The sequence below is a fragment of the Alexandromys fortis genome, unplaced genomic scaffold (assembly GCF_014885135.2).
Source record: "Alexandromys fortis isolate MF-2015 unplaced genomic scaffold, M_Fortis_MF-2015_v1.1 scaffold_72, whole genome shotgun sequence".
Classification (NCBI taxonomy): Eukaryota; Metazoa; Chordata; class Mammalia; order Rodentia; family Cricetidae; genus Alexandromys; species Alexandromys fortis.
Genome location: NW_026067969.1, coordinates 8451834 through 8469182, shown reverse-complemented (window position 1 = coordinate 8469182; position 17349 = coordinate 8451834). Strand labels below are relative to the sequence as shown.

The window sequence follows — 17349 nt, the reverse complement described above, 5'->3', positions numbered from 1 at the left end:
CCTGCTTGGAAGGGCTCCACCCCTTCTCCAGAGGGTTCAATCTCATGTAAGGTTCAAAGAGTGATCTGCTTGGAAGATGTTGGGAACTGGGTCATGCCCAGGTACTTGCGGGTGAGAAATGGAGCCTAGAAAAGAGTAATAACAATAACGCCAACCAGAGCTTTCATTCAGGGCAGATTCTGAGCTCTGTGTTTTGCCTGCATTATCCACTGGAGTCTCACAGTAACCTGTGAGGTAGGAACGATTATCATCGTCTCCATGTTTCCCATGGGAAGAAAAGGGTTCGGACTGGTTGCAAACAAAGCAATGTGGTCATGAAGTTAGCCAAAGTCCAAGAGAGGACTGACTGGCTCTAGAATCAGTATTCTTTTTTTTTTTTTAATATTTATTTATTTATTATGGACACACTATTCTGTTTGCATATATGTCTGTAGGTCAGAAGAGGACACCAGACCTCATTACAGATGGTTGTGAGCCACCGTGTGGTTGCTGGGAATCGAACTCGGGTCCTTTGGAAGAGCACGCAATGCTCTTAACCACTGAGCCATCTCTCCAGCCCTAGAATCTGTATTCTTTCTTCTTGGTTTTTTGTTTGTTTGTTTGTTTTGTTTTGTTTTTGAACAAATTTTCACTATGTTGCCCAGGATGACCTGAAACTTGCAGTTTTTCAAGCCATCCTCCTGCCTCAGCTTCCTGAGAAATTGAGATTTCAGTCATGTGCTACAATACCCAATGAGAAGCTGTGCTCCTGAACTCTGTAACATGGTCACACTCGAATGCGTTCACCACACAAACATGCATCATTTATGCAGCATAGCAATTATTTGGAATAGGCCAAACCCAGAACCAGATTCTATAGCTTCATAATTATTGGGTGAGCCTCTGGACCCAAGAAAATACGAGGGGTGCTTCTTCTGCATCTCAGGCCAAAGGTAGACCCAGGGCTGAATCCTGGTTCTCCTGCACCCTGCCTTGCTCCACCACCCTTCAAATACAAATCCTTTGGAGCCCTGGAGCTGGCAGCCTGGTCTGGCAGGTCAGAAGACACATGATCTATGGACCGAGTGCTCTGGAAGGGGCAGAGGGCTACAGGGAGATTCTCTGTAGCCACAAACTCTCAAATCCTTGAACTATGCCATGAGTTACTGGGGTATACCCCCACAACCCTAAAAATCCTTCAAATGAATGTCATCTTTCATAGATAAAAACCAAACTCCTAAAAGGTGACACATTTTCCCTGTCTCCCTAGCTCTGCTCCTGGGTGAACTGCAAGGTCCTCCTGTCACCTGCACATCCTGAGCGCATGGCTCCCTCCCTCTGCACCCACTCTCTCTCCCCTGCCGTGCCCACTGAGCCATACCTGGGGTTCCTAGTGGCTCTGTGCTGGTGCTTCCTCCAGGAAACCCTGCCTAAGCCTTTAGCCGCTGGAGTACCCTGCCCTGTGCCTGCTGGGTCCTGGCTGGAGCTGGCTACACATCTGTGGCCCAGTAACCTGGCTGTTTGACTGGGGCCTTCCTCTGCCTGGCTCTGCTGTCAGGGGACCCCAATCACCCCGAAACCTCAGAACAAACAGAATGAACTTTCGGAAAGCTTCTTATTTTTTCATATTATTACCAAACTTGAAAAACAATTACAATGTTTATGAAAGCCACATAAAATATATTTGGTGCTATCTGCACCTTGGGGTTATCAAAGCCCACAGTCCTTGTGGCAGGCAGGGCCCCCTGATATTGGTGGTCTGGGCACCGTCTTATCACTGCACAAATGCTAGGCAACTCAACAGTCTTAGGGGCAGGCTGCACACATTTACCCCGGGCTCCTAATTACTCCTGTGGCCTTAGTCTACGTCAGGTAGCTGTGGCTGCCTCCTAGGAAGGTCAGTGGCACCTGAATTCCGTTCTGAGGTCTCTAAGATTCTGGTGTGATCTTTGGGTTTAGTTCATGTTTTAGTTCTCAAGACCAGACTCAGTTTCCTCTTCCTAAAATGAGAATAGTAATAGACTATGGTGAGCCCTTGAGAAGATACACACACTACACCACACCACACACACACATACACCAAGCACACATACACCACACACACATAGACCATACACACACACCACACATAAACCACACACATACACTACACACACACACACACACCCTACATGCACACTGTACCACACACATATATACCAAACACACACACCACACCATATACACATACACCAAACACACACACACACCAAACACACACATCACACCATACACACATACACCAAACACGCACCACACCACACAACACACACATACACCCCCCCACATCACACACATACACCACACACACATACCACACACACACACACCACATACACATTCCCCCCACATACATTCCCCCCCCACATACACACACATACCACACACATATACACCACACATACACACATATGCCGCATACATGCCAAACACACACACATACCCCCCCCATACACACATTATATCCAGGATTAGGGATGTAGAGTGTTTGGTAGAGTGTTTGCTTAGCAGGTCCGGAGTCTGCAGCCTAGCACCATATAATCGGATGTGGTGACATGTGCCTATAATCCCAGCACTTTGGAGGTGGAGAAAGAAGGGTCAGCTCAGTGTCATCCTCAGCTGTATAGCAAATTTGAGGCCAGCCTGGGCTACATGAACCCTAACGCAAAAACAAACAAACAAACAAACAAACAAGCAAACAAAAATGATAATTCCTAGCAAATAGCAGGCAGTAGCAGGCACCTAGCACGCAGCAGCATTTGACAAATGGGTTACACATCACAACAAGCTGGAGGCTGGCCTCGAGGAGGCTCGGTGGGAGAGCAGACTTGAGGCTGGCTCTGCTGGTTTGATCACGGATGTTTGATGCAAGGGAGTCAGGAACTCAGCTTTCTCCAACGTCCAGGTTAGAGTGGAATCATGTCCGCTAAAAAGCTACGAGAGCCCTGCCACCAGAGATTGGCCACAATCCCCCTGGTTCACACTGGCTCGCTCGCCTAGCTCTTCTCTACCGGATTCTTTCTTTAAAATTGTTTATTAACATTTATGTGTGTAGAGTGCGTGTATGTGCGTGCACGTGTGTGTGCGTGTATGCAGGAGGAGTAGAGAAAAGCTCGAGGCAGTCAGTTCTTTACTTCTAACGGTAGGTTCAGAGAGCTGGACTCATCATCACATTTAGTAGCAAGCACCCTCACCTAGTGAGCGGCTTCACCCTCCAGCTGGATCTTGCAATGCTTACATTCCTGCTACCAGAAGGCCACTCCCTATGGGTCCTCCCAGACGTCCCATCAGCACCGGCCCTGCCAGGGGGACTCACCTTGGGAAAGTCCAGGAAGAGGACGTGGACTTCATATGCAGCATTGACAACCTGGGCTACGCAGCCCTCAGAGACCCGGCTGGTGGTGAATGTCACCTCACCCCTTGTGGTGTCCACAGGCTGTAGATCACAGTGGACTTTTTCTGCAAGACCTGTCAGTAAAGCACAGCGGGGAAGCAGGTCAGGTGAGAGGGCAATGGGACCTGGAATGGAGATAGTGGGAGAATGTCTGCCTAGCGTTGAGGCCCTAGGTTCAGTTCCCAGCACTAGGGGAAAAAACTACCCAGTATATTCTTGTTCTTTTAAAAAGAAGATATTATTTTTCTTTGGAGACAGAGTTTGATGCAGCCCAGTCTGGCTCTAAGTTCGTGCTATAGCCAGCAATGCTCTTGACCTGATCTCCCTGCCTCCACTTCCCAAACTCTGGGGTGTCAGGTGTACACCATCACGCCCGGATACAATCACATTTACTTTTTGTTAGGTTGGGTTTTTGTTTGTTTGTTTTGTTTGTTGTTGTTGTTGTTGTTTTCCAGACAGGGTTTCTCTGTGTAGCCCTGACTGTCCTGGAACTAGCTCTTGTAGACCAGGCTGGCCTCGAACTCACAGAGATCTGCCTGCCTTTGCCTTCCAAGTGCTGGGATTGAAGGCTTGCGCCACCACCGCCTGGCTATCTCATTCCCTTTTGAACATCCTACATACTTGGTATGAACTCAGAGCATAAGCTGTCATGTCCTCTTCAGAGCTACCCTACATGGCAGGTATCACTTCATACACTCCACAGATAGAGAAACTGAGGCTCAGCCAGAGAAAGTCTCTCCAGGGTCATAGTGTTATTAGGTATAATGCTGGAAGATAAAAGCCAGGGTACTAATAAAATATGAATTTCAGATAAACATGTATCATTTTTTTTCAAGGTATAATTTTTTTTTAAGTTTTTCAAGACAGGGTTTCTCTGTAGCTTTGGAGCCTGTCCTGGCACTAGTTCTTGTAGACCAGGCTGGCCTAGAACTCACAGAGATCTGCCTGCCTCTGCCTCCCGAGTCCTGGGATTAAAGGCGTGCACCACCACCGCCCAGCACAAGGTATAATTTTTAATATAAAATTATATATTTATACTACAGAACCATTCATTGTCTATCTGAAATTAAAATTTAATTATTTTTGCAGGGGAAGTGTTTATATGTTTGTTTTATTTTTTTTTTGGTGTTGATAGCTCACTGTTTAGTTCTGGCTATGTGGACCAGGCTGGTTTCAAACTCACAGAGATCCGCCTGCCTCTGCTTCTCCAGTGCTAGGATTAAAGGCGTGCGCCATTGTGCCCAGCTCTCCACTATTTTTATTTGCTGTGTCAGGTGACCCTAAGCAGCAGGACCCATGGTAGACCCCAAATCTTAAGGTCAGTTCAGTCCAAAGAAAGGTGGGGGTTTAGATAGGGAGCCGGTTTCCCCTCTTCTGACCTCAAGGTGTCCATCCCTAGGAGGCTGTTTCTGTGGAGGGAATTTCCTGCCTCACGGGGATCAGCCCAGGTTGGAAGGAGGTGATGGAGCAGGCCTCACAGCCTGCTGCAGGGCGGCCCGGAAACACGGGTCCCAAGGGAGAGCAATGGAATTTCACCCTGACCCAGCAGAGGAGGAAGAGGAAATGAGGCCCCTACACCTCGTCCTAAGGAATGTGCTGAGGGGAAGGGGGGCTGCGGAGGAGGGACAGAGAAGGGGAGACTGTTTGGAAGTTTATGTCTCCATCTTGTCGTGCTCACTTCCTGTTTTCTTGGAGATCAAAGATGGGCGAGGAGGGCCAGGCTTCACGTCCAGCTGACGCCAGTGCTGAGGATGGGGGAGGCTGGTTCTTCCTGAACCCCAGGCGCCTGGGGCCTGAGCAGCCTTCTTCCCCACCCTTGTAGCTAGGTTGTTTGGTCAGAGAAGGAGGTAATATGGCTGCCTCACACCCGTTAACCCTGCCCCGCATCTCCATCTCAGGAGGAGAGTTGGGACAGGACCGTTGTCTGCTGTAGGAGCCCAGACCTTACCAGCTCTTGCTCTTGTCCCATCTGCAGTATGCTAGGGACACCAATATGTTTGGGATACAGTATTTTGTTCAACGCAAGTTCCTGGGAGCCAGAACCAGCATTTAATTCTGACGAGCTGTTGCTTTGGGGGAATGATTTGAGCACTCGGGGCTTTAGTTTCCTGGTCTGTATTACGGCGGCGCTAAGAGAGGAAACCCCATGGCCCTGCAGGCTGCTGGGAACATGTCCTGAAGCAGGGCACGTGGTGGGTCTTTCTGTAGTTTTCTTGCTGCATTCGCTGTAGATGTTGACTGTTTAAGGGCTGGGGTGAAGCAGGAGGCCAGGGCCGTCACCGAGCTTTCCCTCACCCCATTAGACTCAAGGGCTGGTACCCTCTCCCATTGTCTATTTCCCTTCTGATCCACCCCAACCCTGCCCATTCTTAAGCACAGGCTGTTTGGCTGCTCCTACCTAGATGGGGGAGACTGCACCCTGCAGGACAGGATACTTATGTCAAGGTCCTACAACATATGCCTGGCCTCTGGGTCTCCAGCTCCTCTCCCCACATGACCCAGGGTCTGACCTACAGATCTGGACTTTCCCTGCCCCTGTCCCCAGACTTCCAGGAACCCCAGTTCCTCTGGCATTGCCGGGCTGCCTGAGGCCGCCTCCTCCATGCCGTCAGCCAGCGCCAGGAGGAGAGGCCACAGGCCTGGCCATTATGTAATAATCAGATAACAGGCCAGGCTGGGAGATCAGATAAGACGCCCATTTATTTTGGGGCCTTTTCGAATACTGATTGCCCCCACCCCACAGACGAGAATGGGGAGACAGGGAGTGTGACGCCTGAGCCTGTCTCCAGCAGCCCAAGGCGGGCCCAGGCCAGCTGAAAACAATCCCCTGGCACCAAGGGAAATGCCGGGGCCTCCCGGGAACTGTTGGAGGAGGCGCCTCTGGGGGCCCAGAAGTCACCCTTGGAGAACTGGGTGACCCTGACCTCCTGAGCGAGTCTGGAGCATCCTCACGCCTCCCTTCCTCCTTCATCTATAAGCACAGGGCCTCCCACAGACAGCCCTCATTCCACCCCAAATAGCTCCTGGAGACCATCAAATAAAGTCGTTCTGGAGCCAGATGGCCCAGGTACCTCACCGAGGACTATTTCCTCAGTTTCCTTATTTGCAGGCACAATGCCCATCACAGAAACTTCCATCATGTTCCCTTTCTGGGGGTCTTGTGTGAGTAAATTCTTTGGATCCTCAGAGCAGACCTTAGTGGTGGGTGGCTCTTATGCCCATTTTACGGGGTTAGGGAGGCTGAAGAATTCTCTAGGAGACCCAGTGCCAGGGCCTGGCTTTAAAGTTCTAGCACCCAGCATGTGCTTTGTGTACCTATGAGAGACAGTCAGTTCTGATTCATTAAGTATTAGTACCCACGGGTGGCACCGAGGAAGGTGTGTTTTTTTCTTTTTTAAATTTATTTATTTATTAAATATTTTTTGTTTTTGACAGAAGCCTTCCTCATTTCCTCATCACCCACCCAGGCACCCTCTACTCCTTCAGAGTCCAGTGACAACCTCATAGATGTCCCATCTCCAGCCGGGCCACCGGTGAGACTCAACTCCCACCTTGTATGCCTTTCCCAGAGTTTCTTAACACCTACATGGTCAAATTCGCACACTGCAGCCCAAAGTGGGGTCAAAAGATGAAGAGGTTGATCCATGCTAGAGGTTCTCCCCTAATCACACCACCTCCCAGCCCCCTTTCCATGCCTCAGCATCATGATCTCTACAGTGGGTAGTGAAAATCCCATACCACCCTCTCCTCTGAGAGCTGGGGAGCCTTCCCCAGGCTGTCACAGGCACAGTGCTAAGCCCCCTGCTGATGAATGGAGATTGCTCGGGAACTGCTGTGGCACCATGTCCTCCCAGTCACCCAGGTAAACACTTTGTCCAAACGCACCTTGCTTCTTGACTTTGCCCTTCCTCAGAGCAATGGCCATCCTTTAAGACTTATTTATTTTAGTTTTATGTGCATAAGTGTGTAACTGCGTGTATGTGCACCATGTGTGTGCAATGCCCACAGAGGCCAGAAGAGGGCGCAGGAAACAAAAATCTGGGTCCTTTCTAAAATCAGCAAGAGCTCCTGAGCCATCTATCTCGACCCCAATGGCCATCTTTTATTGAGCACCTGATCAATTTATATTCAACTTTCAAAACTATAGACAGGGTTTCTCTATATAACAGTCCTAGCTGTCCTGGAACTAGCTCTGTAGACCAGGCTGGCCTCAGACTCAGAGATCCACCTGCCTCTGCCTCCCAAGTGCTGGGATTAAAGGCATGTGCCATCACTCCCCATGTTAGCCTTTTCTTGAAAAAGGTACCTCCTAGACAGGTGGTGGTGGCACACACCTTTAATCCCAGCCCTTGGGAGGCAGAGGCGGAAGATATCTGTGAGTTCGAGGACAGCCTGGTCTACAGAGCAAGTTCCAGAACAACCAAAGCTACACAGAGAAACCCTATCTTGAAAAAGAAAAAAAGAAGGAAGAAAGGAAGGAGGACCTCCTTTCTTAGGTTCATCAGGACCTGATGTCCCAGAGTCCCAGGTGCTCAGTGGGACTTTGACAGGTTTGGGCTGTTTTGTTTCTAGCTTGTGTGTGGGTGTAGGTGTGTGAGGGCATACATGGGTATGCAGCTGTGCTTGTGCGCGGGTGTGTGTGAAGCCAGTTAAACCCAGGTTGTTCTTCAACAATCATATTTCTTATTTTCTGAGACAAAGTCTTTCATTAGACTGGAGCTCTCTGCGCAGGCTCAGCTGACTAGCCAGTGCACCCCAGGGGTCCTCCTGTCTTCTCCTTAGTACTGGGGTTGCACGTGCCCAGAACCATAATTATTATTATTATTATTATCATCATCATCATCATTATCGTTCTGGGCATTGAACTCCGGCTTTCAACACAGGCATAACAAACATTTTACTAGCTGGGCAATCTCTTTTTTTTTTTTTTAATTATTTATTATGTATACAATATTCTGTCTCTGTGTATGCCTGCAGGCCAGAAGAGGGCACCAGACCCCTTTACAGATGGTTGTGAGCCACCATGTGGTTGCTGGGAATTGAACTCAGGACCTTTGGAAGAGCAGGCAATGCTCTTAACCTCTGAGCCATCTCTCCAGCCCCCTGGGCAATCTCTTGAGCCTTGTTTTTTAAATTTTAAGACAGGGTCTCACTCTGTAATTTAGGCTGAGCAATCTCACAGAGATCCCCCTTGCAGTCTCTGCCTCCCGAGTGATGGGATTAGAAGCACGTGTCATCACGCCTGGCCTGAGCTGTTGTTGTTTTTAAGATATATTTTTTTGAATATTCTTTCTTTTTAAGAATGTTTTATTTTTATTTTATGTGCATTGGTATTTTGCCTGTATGTGTGTCTGTGAGAGAGTATTGGATCTCCTGGAGGTGGAGTTACAGGTGCTTGTAAACAGCATGTGGGTGCTGGGAACTGAACAACCCTGGTCTTCCAAAACAACCAGTGCTCTTCCGCTGAGCCATTTCTCCATTCCTGAGATGTACTTATTTTTATCTGTATGAATGTGTTTATGTATGTATGTATGTGTACCACGTCTGTGCCTGCTGCTCTCAGAGGTCGGAAGAAGGAGTCAGATGCCTTAGATCTGGAACCACTGATGTTTGTGGGGCACCATGTGGGTGTTGGGAGCAGAACCTGGGTCCTCTGCAAGAACAAGTGTTCTTAACCAATGGGCCATCTCTTCAGCCTTGGTTTTCTCTCTTTAAGATTCATTTAATTAGTGTGTGCATATTTGTATAGGTACCTGCAGAAGTCAGAAGAGGGCATTGGATCCCCTACAGCTGGAGTTAAAGGCACTTGTGAGGGCCAGGCGGTGGTGGTGCATGCCTTTAATCCCAGCACTTGTGAGTTCAAGGACGGCCTGGTCTACAGAGTAAGTTCCAGGACAGCCAAGGCTACACAGAGAAACCCTGCCTCGAAAACAAAAGCCAAAGGCACTTGTGAGCTATGTGACATGGGTCCTAGGAACCAAACACATGTCCTGAGTGCTCTTGACCCCTGAGCCATCTCTCCAGTGCTGTTGTGTTTGTTTGTTTTTTAGGTTTATTTTATTTTATTTTTGAGACGGGGTTTCCTACAGTTCAGTTTGGCCTAAAACTCACTGTGTAACTGGAGCTTATCTTGAATTTCTGCTTCTCTTGCCTCAGTCTCCCAAGTTCGCCCACACTTGGCTGTGGCTGTTTAGTTCCTAAGTGTCTGCGCTCCCAGAGGAAAACACACGGAAAGACTGGCTCGGCATGTCCCCGTCAATCATCTGGGCTGGGCTGGGCCAGAACACACGTTTGTGCAGCAAGCTCTAAGGTTTATCTCTGACTTCCGCCTCCCTCCTACTGCTCCGGGATTCGCTTTCCCTCTGGGGCCTGAGGTTCTGTCTGGGACAAATGTGAGGCAGGGCACTGACAGCAGAGACAGGGTTCCAGGGTCCTATCTAAGAGGGAAGGCCATTGCAGGTCCAGGGCAAGTCACCAAGTCCCTGGAATGGGGGGATTGGGTCATAGGAAGGTGCTTGTCCCTCCAGATACCTCTCATGGAAACGACTGCTCCAAGGTTTGGGGGCCAGGCTATCCACGCTAGCCTGTGTTACTCGGCAATTTCTCTTATCGCCGAGACTCCAGTCTGCGTCTGTCACAAAGGCTAACAGAAGTGAACTCTGAGGGCGTGAGCACCGCCATGCTGGTATACAGCAAGCACCCAATAAATGTCAGCTGGCATCCTCGTCGCCCGATTTATGCACTGGTGGTGTTTGCGCTTGCTCTGGGATTAGGGCTCCCCTCAACCTGCAGGACTGTTGCCCCAAAGCAGTCTGGAGGCAAAAGTGTCTAAATCTCCCATGCCTAGCTACCAGCAGGCTCAGAGAGGAGGCCGGGTCAGGAGCAGATGGCCTGGGGTGGAAATTGGGACTTGTCGCTTACTGAAATCTTGGACATCCTCACTTGTACACTGGGCTTGATCGCCTCCCTCTCACCCACATCTGCCTGGAGGCCCTGGAGCACATGGAGTGGGCCTGAGCTCCAAGTCCCCAGCACTGGCCCACTTGTGACATGGAGCAAATTGTCTGTCCCTCCATCTCAGCTTCTCTGATCCTTGGCTGAGGTGTGAGAGAACCTTTTAACATTTAGGATCTATATTATTGTTCTGTGTGTATGTATGTGTGCTTACGTGAGTTTCTGTGTACTGCATGCATGTGTGCACGTGGCTATGGATGCCAGAGAGAGGAGTCCCTGGAACTGTAGTTACAGGTGGCTGTGATGTGAGGGAGACTCTTAGTGTCCATGTTTGCGTAGCGCCCAGGGAGCCACTGTCTTGGTTAACGCAGTCCTTGTCCCATCCCATCCCCCTATCCTTCCTGAAGGTTCTGGAGTGTGTCTCTGCCCTGTGTGGCCAGCCCCTACTGCGGTGAGTCCCAGATCCCCACCCAGGTGGTCAGCAGCATGGAGCTTCCGGGTCATACTCTGCCCCAGCCTCAGGGAGATGGCCATCTACAGTCCAGAAACACCACGCAGCCACAGCGCTTAATCCTAGACGCCAGGCTCGCGCCACAAGTACCAGAAGCTTCCAAATGAAAGAAACCAAAATATAGGGACAGATACATGCACCAAACTGGGACAAAAGGAGAAACCACTTAAATATTCAACAAGGGATTCGCTGTTTAGATGGTGGCACAGGGATGGGACAGAATATTCCAGAATGGTGAACAGATGGTTATAGAGTCTCAGTGATGACATGGAAAGAATATGGCACTTACGAGGGGTCCACAAGACTCTCACATGTTCATCTGAAGGATCAAAATTACCTTGCAAAGCCCAGGAGGTAGTTTATAGCTGCCAATAGTCCTGGGAGGGTTTTTTTTCCCCCAGTATTGAGGTTTGAACCTGGAATAGTCTAGAAAAATGCTCTGCCACTGAATGATAGTCCAGCCTTAATCAGGAATTCTGTGTGTGGGTGTGTGTGTGTGTGTGTGTGTGTGAGAGAGAGAGAGAGAGAGAGAGAGACAGAGAGAGAGACAGAGCTATATTCCCAGAGAGAGAGAGAGAGAGAGAGAGAGAGAGAGAGAGAGAGAGAGAGAGAGAGCTATATTCCCAGCATCCCTCACTCATCTGCTTTCTTAAAGAACAAACACATGGTTAAGCTGCTCTTTAAGAACTGAATTCCTGGGGCTGGAGAGATGGCTCAGAGGTTAAGAGCATTGCCTGCTCTTCCAAAGGTCCTGAGTTCAATTCCCAGCAACCACATGGTGGCTCACAACCATCTGTAATGGGGTCTGGTGCCCTCTTCTGGCGTGCAGGCATACAGACAGAATATTGTATACATAATAAATAAATAAGTATTAAAAAAAAAAAAGAACTGAATTCCAGGGCTGTAGAGATGACTCAGTGGTTAAGAGCTTTTGTTGCTCGTCTAGACAACCTAGGTTTAATTTCTGGCACCGACCTGGAGGCCCACAACTGTCTATACCTCCCTGGGCATACAGATGTACATGCAGGTAAAACAATCATACTGACTGGGTAGTGGTGGCACATGACTTTAATTTCAATCTCAGCACTTGGGAGGCAGAGGCAGGTGGATCTCTGTGAGTTTGAAGTCAGCCTGGTCTACAAGAGCTAGTTCCAGGACAGCTAGGGCTGATACACAGAGAACCCTGTCTCAAAAAACAAAACAAGACAAATTTTACATATAAAACAATAAAACAAACAAATCCAGGACAGAAGAATTTGTCTTAGGAAGCCCTCTAGAGAAAAATCCCTTACCAGATAACAGTCACACCGAGAGCACATCCTTCCAGAAGCTTCTCTGTGCAAACTGCAGCATCACTGTTTGTTAGAAGAAATGGACTGCTCTTTAGGGTCCTAACTGTGTGTTCTATACATCTGAGTGCTGTAGTGAGTGTACCCAATGGTATGGACTGCTCTGTAGGGTCCTAACTGTGTTCTATACATCTGTGTGTCGTACTGAATGTATGTACCCACTGGTTTTGCGGTGGCTGCTGGATCCATGACATCCTGACTTCTTCAGTGAAACCCCTGCTGGTGGGTCTTTGGGTGTAATATGGCTGTTAGGGTTTATTACAGGTACCCATGGGCCACATGTCCTTACAGAGGTGATAAGTAACTCTCTAGGGAAGACTTTTTTAAAGACAGAATATTACTGTCCAGGCTGGCCTTGAACTCACTATGTAATCTAATCTGGCCAGGAACGCGGAGACTACAGTTGTGTGTCACCAACCTGGCTTACACTGACTTCTGAAGTTGAAATGTGAGCTTTACACGGCCTTAGACAATTCTACTGAGCTGTGCCCCAGAAGATTGCTCCGATTTTGCCCCTCCATCCTGAGAAGATGATGCACCAGTGGCTGCCACCCCTGTCCACTGAGTTTTGCGTCCTAGGCAGTCATATAGTGAGACGTTTTCTCAATAAATAAAATAAAAAATTGTGCATGTGTGCATATGTAAATGTGTGTAATTTTTTAAAAAATCAGGACCGTACATATGGTAGGCAAGAGCTCTACCACTGAGCTGCACACCCAGGAAATTGCTATCAATCAGAACTCCCTACTTTCTGGCTATTTTACCTACTTTGCCATCATCTGAAGACCAGTGGGTCTCAGCCTCCCTAATGTTGACCCTTTACTTCGGTCCCCCATGTTGTGGGAACCCGCAGCCACAAAGTCATTGCTACTTCATAGCTGTAACTTTACTACTGTTATGAATCATAATGTAAATATCTGATACACAGGATATCTGAGACCCCTATGAAATGGTCGTGTGACACAGCCCCCCATGAGTGTGAGAGCTACAGGTTGGGAACCGCTGCTTCACACCCTGGAGGGTGTCTGTGCCTCAGGTCTGTAGGGGAGAGAGGCCATTGCTGGGGTGCCAAATGAGAACTGAGGGTTAGTGGATTGAAATGAGCCCCGAGAGAATGGATATTCATGCCGCTGCCATTGGCCTACCTAAAATCTGGAAAGTTTTCTAGACTTTGACACCCCACCTTCCGTGCTACAAGTCAGACCCTAAAGGTTGTGCATGTGTCCCCAAGCCCAGAGGAAGAGGCCTGGAGTCCTGTCCCAGCATAGTAGGTGGACTTGGAGGGTCAGAGCCTCCAGTTTCTCTCCTGGGAAATGGGGTGATTGTGGCAGCCATCTTGCAGGGTCACATGGTCAGAGCAAAGGGTTCTAGGGACCACAGGCCTAGAGTCAAATCCCTGCTAAGTCACTCAGAGCCTCTAAGACTCAATTTCCGGTTGACCAATGAGGTGGTGGCAAGAGATTTCCCATCAATTACAGACTTTAAGATGCAGGGGTGAGCTGGGCAGTGGTGGCGCACACCTGTAATCCCAGCACTCAGGAGGCAGAGGCAGGCGGATCTCTGTGAGTTCGAGGCCAGCCTGGTCTACAAAGGGAGTTCCAGGACAGGCTCCAAAGCTACAGAGAAACCCTGTCTCTAAAAAACCAAAAAAAAAAAAAAAAAAAAGATGTGGGGGTGGCCCCACATCCTCCCCACACTGCTGCCTCCTGGAAGTCCACCCCAACCCTTGAACAAACCCCTGAATCTGCAGGTGGGTGGGTAGCCGTCTGCAGGTAGGGGTGACTGAGGAGCAGGCCCCACTGAGACCGACCTTGAGTAAGACTGTGGTCTAGGGTCCTCACCATCCCTCCTGAGGTCACTTTTAATCGTCAGTCTGGTTGAGAAGACCCACAGAACCCCTAAATGACCCTGTGCCCTTCTTGAGAAGAGGAACAGAGGCATTGCAGAGCACATGGCCTTTGTGGGTTCAGTGAGGTTCCGGGAGTGGGCAGAGCCCAGGAAAAGAAGGAGGACTTCAAACTGGTAACTCTTTGACAAATGATGTCATCACAAACCTTTACCTCAGCCCCTCCTGGCTCAGAGGCCTCAAGACCATCTCCTAAGATCACATAAGGAAACACGGAGGTCACAGTTGGACCCAGAGCCTAAATTTCTCCTGTGCCCCCTTCTGAACCTCCTCAAACGGGAGCTCAAGGCTCAGAGACCTCTAAGACAGGAAGGTGTACTCCCAGATGGCCAGCCTCTGGCTCCTGGCCTTGATAGTTGAACACAGCAAGTCCCGGGGCTAAAGTAAACAACTTATCCCTCTTTGCCCCAGGCTCTTAATGCTTAAGTCTGGCACCCTGTGAAGTCTTCTAGTCCCACTTAGCTGAAATAGCTGGCGATCCGTTCCTGCCTCCTACCACCATCTATGAGCTCGGACACAGAATTTAGACCTGAAACACCCAGGGCCTGGTCTTGGCTGCGTCCCCAGCCAGGGCGCTGGACACTTACTTGTGGGTACGAAGCTGTAGATGACCAGCAGGGTAATGGCCAGAGGGAGCATCCCACGGTCCATGCTGTCCACCTGGGAGTCTGTGCGCTGGGCCTTATCCGGTATCCAGAGGCAGGGCTGCGGGTGGGCGCCGGGGCCGGCGTGGGTTCGCACGGGGACCCGAAGGGAGCAGGCGGCCGGAGCGACCACGTCCCTGCTCCAGCCTTCTGAGGTGGCGGCTGAGAAGTCAGGAGAAGTGAGCTCGAGACTCACAGCAGGGCAGGAGTCTGAGTCTCTAGCTGACTGGATGGTGGGAAAGAAACACTGGGCTCTTTTGGACAGCAGCCGGCAGCGGTCCTGGCCTGGGGACGGGACACAGATGGATGCAGGAGTCTGACCGTCCTCGGCAGGGAGCTCAGCTCATCCAGTCCACCCCAGAGAGGCAGGAAATGCGCTTCCTTAGAGAAGGGGCCGGGCCAGGCTGCCTGCCAGGCGGGTAGAGGAAGTGCCACAGGCTTTGTCGCTGGGTGGGGGGCCCAGGGATGGGGGAAGCAGGGTGATGGGAGGACCCAGTCGGCAGACCTCCCCCCCATGCACACCACCCTCCATTTACCCTTGCCAAGACTTGTTGGTGGGGACACATCTGGGAGCCTGACTGGGGTCAAGTTCTGGATGAAGCCCCAATAACTCAGGTTCCTTCTACAGATGAGGAAACTAGTGATGGATCAAGATAGGCTTCTGGAAGGAGGGTGCCTGGGATTCTAGCTGGTCCCTGCCAGCAGCAATGCAGAGTTCCAGAAGCATTGCTCTTGCTTGTGCCCCTGTGTTACAGACAGGGAAACTGAGGCCCAACAGGAGGAAGAAACATTCCCAGGTTAGCATAGAGCAGCTGAGGCTGTACTCACTGGGCCCACACAGTCCCAAAGGCACAGAACATGCACTTGACTCTGGGGGCACACTCCTCTAATCCCTACCCCGTGGAGACCAGGGCAAGAGGGCTGTGAGTTGGGGGCAGGCCTTGGCTATATATACATAGTGAGACCTGTCTCAAAGCAGGAACGGGTATCTCTGAAGTCAGATGGCCCTGGGTTTGCCTGGAGCTGAGTCCTTAATCCCAGTTACCTGTTTGTAAGGCAGGGCACAGCTCTGTCCTTTTCTCCAGATTCCTGGGACACTTCTGAGGACCAGATGCTACAGCACTTAGCCCTGGGCCAGGTCCTGCAGGAGCTGCTTGCCAACCCTCGCTAACTCAGCTTAAGGTGACAATCCGAGAAAGGCCCATGCTCATTTCGCAAATAGCAAACACAGAATGTGTGCCCATCATGTTACTAGGTGGCATTTAGGGTCAAGAACACTCCGAGAAGAAAGCCTGAACTACCTGGAGAAGGATCAGCTCCCGGGGGAGTCCAGACACAACAAGTGAAGACAGCCAAAAAAGGACCAAGCTTCAGCTAAGGCACCGAAGCAGGAAGAACTTGGATGATCCTGGGGCAATAGCAAGGATGCAGAGAGGCCAAGAAGCACCTTCTGGGGGCCTGAACACATGGACTTTATCCATGGGGCCAGTGGGGGGCACCAGTCTTAGGGAGGAAGAAGGCTGCAAGAGCAGCCTCTGAAGGAGACTTTGGCCTGGGGTTTCAGGTCTGCCTCCTAGGTGCCCTCTGGTGTCTCCTGTCTCGGTGACCAGGCCTGCAGTTTTCTTTGCAGGGGTTGTGAGGCAGGGAGAGTGGGTGTAGTCCCTGAGTGCAGGCTGGGAGGAAGGTCAGCTTGCTCCCACCCAGGCAGTCATGGGAGACCTACCTCACTAGGCCTTTTGGGGATGGCAGGACAAAGACACTAGGACCCAGAAGGCAGAACGGGGTAGTAGCAGGGTGGCATGAGCTTCTCTCTACATGCCCTAACAGAATCTGTTTGGGGGACAGTCAGCCCAGCTCCAAGGCTAAACTCCACACCATGGCCCACCCTGGGCGTTCACCTTATCACCTTATCACCATTGACAAGAGGTTTACTCCTTTAGGCTTTGTTTCACATAGGTGGAAGCCGGCTTGCCAAGGAGCACAGAGAGTGGACACCTCATGGCTGCCTGCCCTCAACCCAGGCTCCATGCCTGCCGCCATCCAAGCCAAGCCGACTGGGGGGGGGCAGGATGAAGTGATATAGCGAGGGGACACTCTGGACCCCCCAGGATCAATGCTTTGTGTCTCTGGCCCTTCAGAGATGGGCTGGCCTGCCACTCCAGGGTTCTTAACCTCTCTCCACAGACACTGCTATCCCAGGGTGATCCAATCACCTTAGCCCAGGCTTGCTCACTTAGCCTTGTTTTGTTTTTTAGTCTTTTGAAACAGGGTCTCACTATGTCGTCTGGCTGTCCTGAAACTAGCTACAGAGACCAGGCTGGCCTCAAACTCATAAAGATGATCCACCTGCCTCTCCCTCCAGAGTGCCGGGATTAGAGATGTGGCCACCATGCCTGGCTCTCAGGGACCCCTTTAAAGGCCCTTCCCAGGCCATCTCCATTTGAATCAGAAGATTTGAATCAGAAGACCCAGCGCATTCTCCAGAAAAGAGGGGAAGTTCCAGGTTGGTACAAGGCGGGATCTGTGGAGCAGTAGCTCATGGGGCTCACCAATAATCCCAGTTCTTCACAGGC

The 17349-nt window shown here is 50.3% G+C and overlaps 1 protein-coding gene across 1 annotated transcript in view; it reads right to left on the bottom strand.

Annotated features, from left to right (window-relative positions):
• The window catches only part of Eng (endoglin), a 37348-nt gene extending 22204 nt beyond the window's left edge, over positions 1 to 15144 (bottom strand). Inside the window, exons 1-2 of the mRNA XM_050155304.1 lie at positions 14720 to 15144; positions 3335 to 3486 (exon numbers count right to left, since the gene is read on the bottom strand). Coding sequence (XP_050011261.1) covers positions 3335 to 3486; positions 14720 to 14783 — 216 coding nt within the window. The 5' untranslated portion in view covers positions 14784 to 15144. The remainder of the gene's footprint in view (positions 1 to 3334; positions 3487 to 14719) is intronic.
• Between the last annotated feature and the right edge of the window lie 2205 nt (positions 15145 to 17349).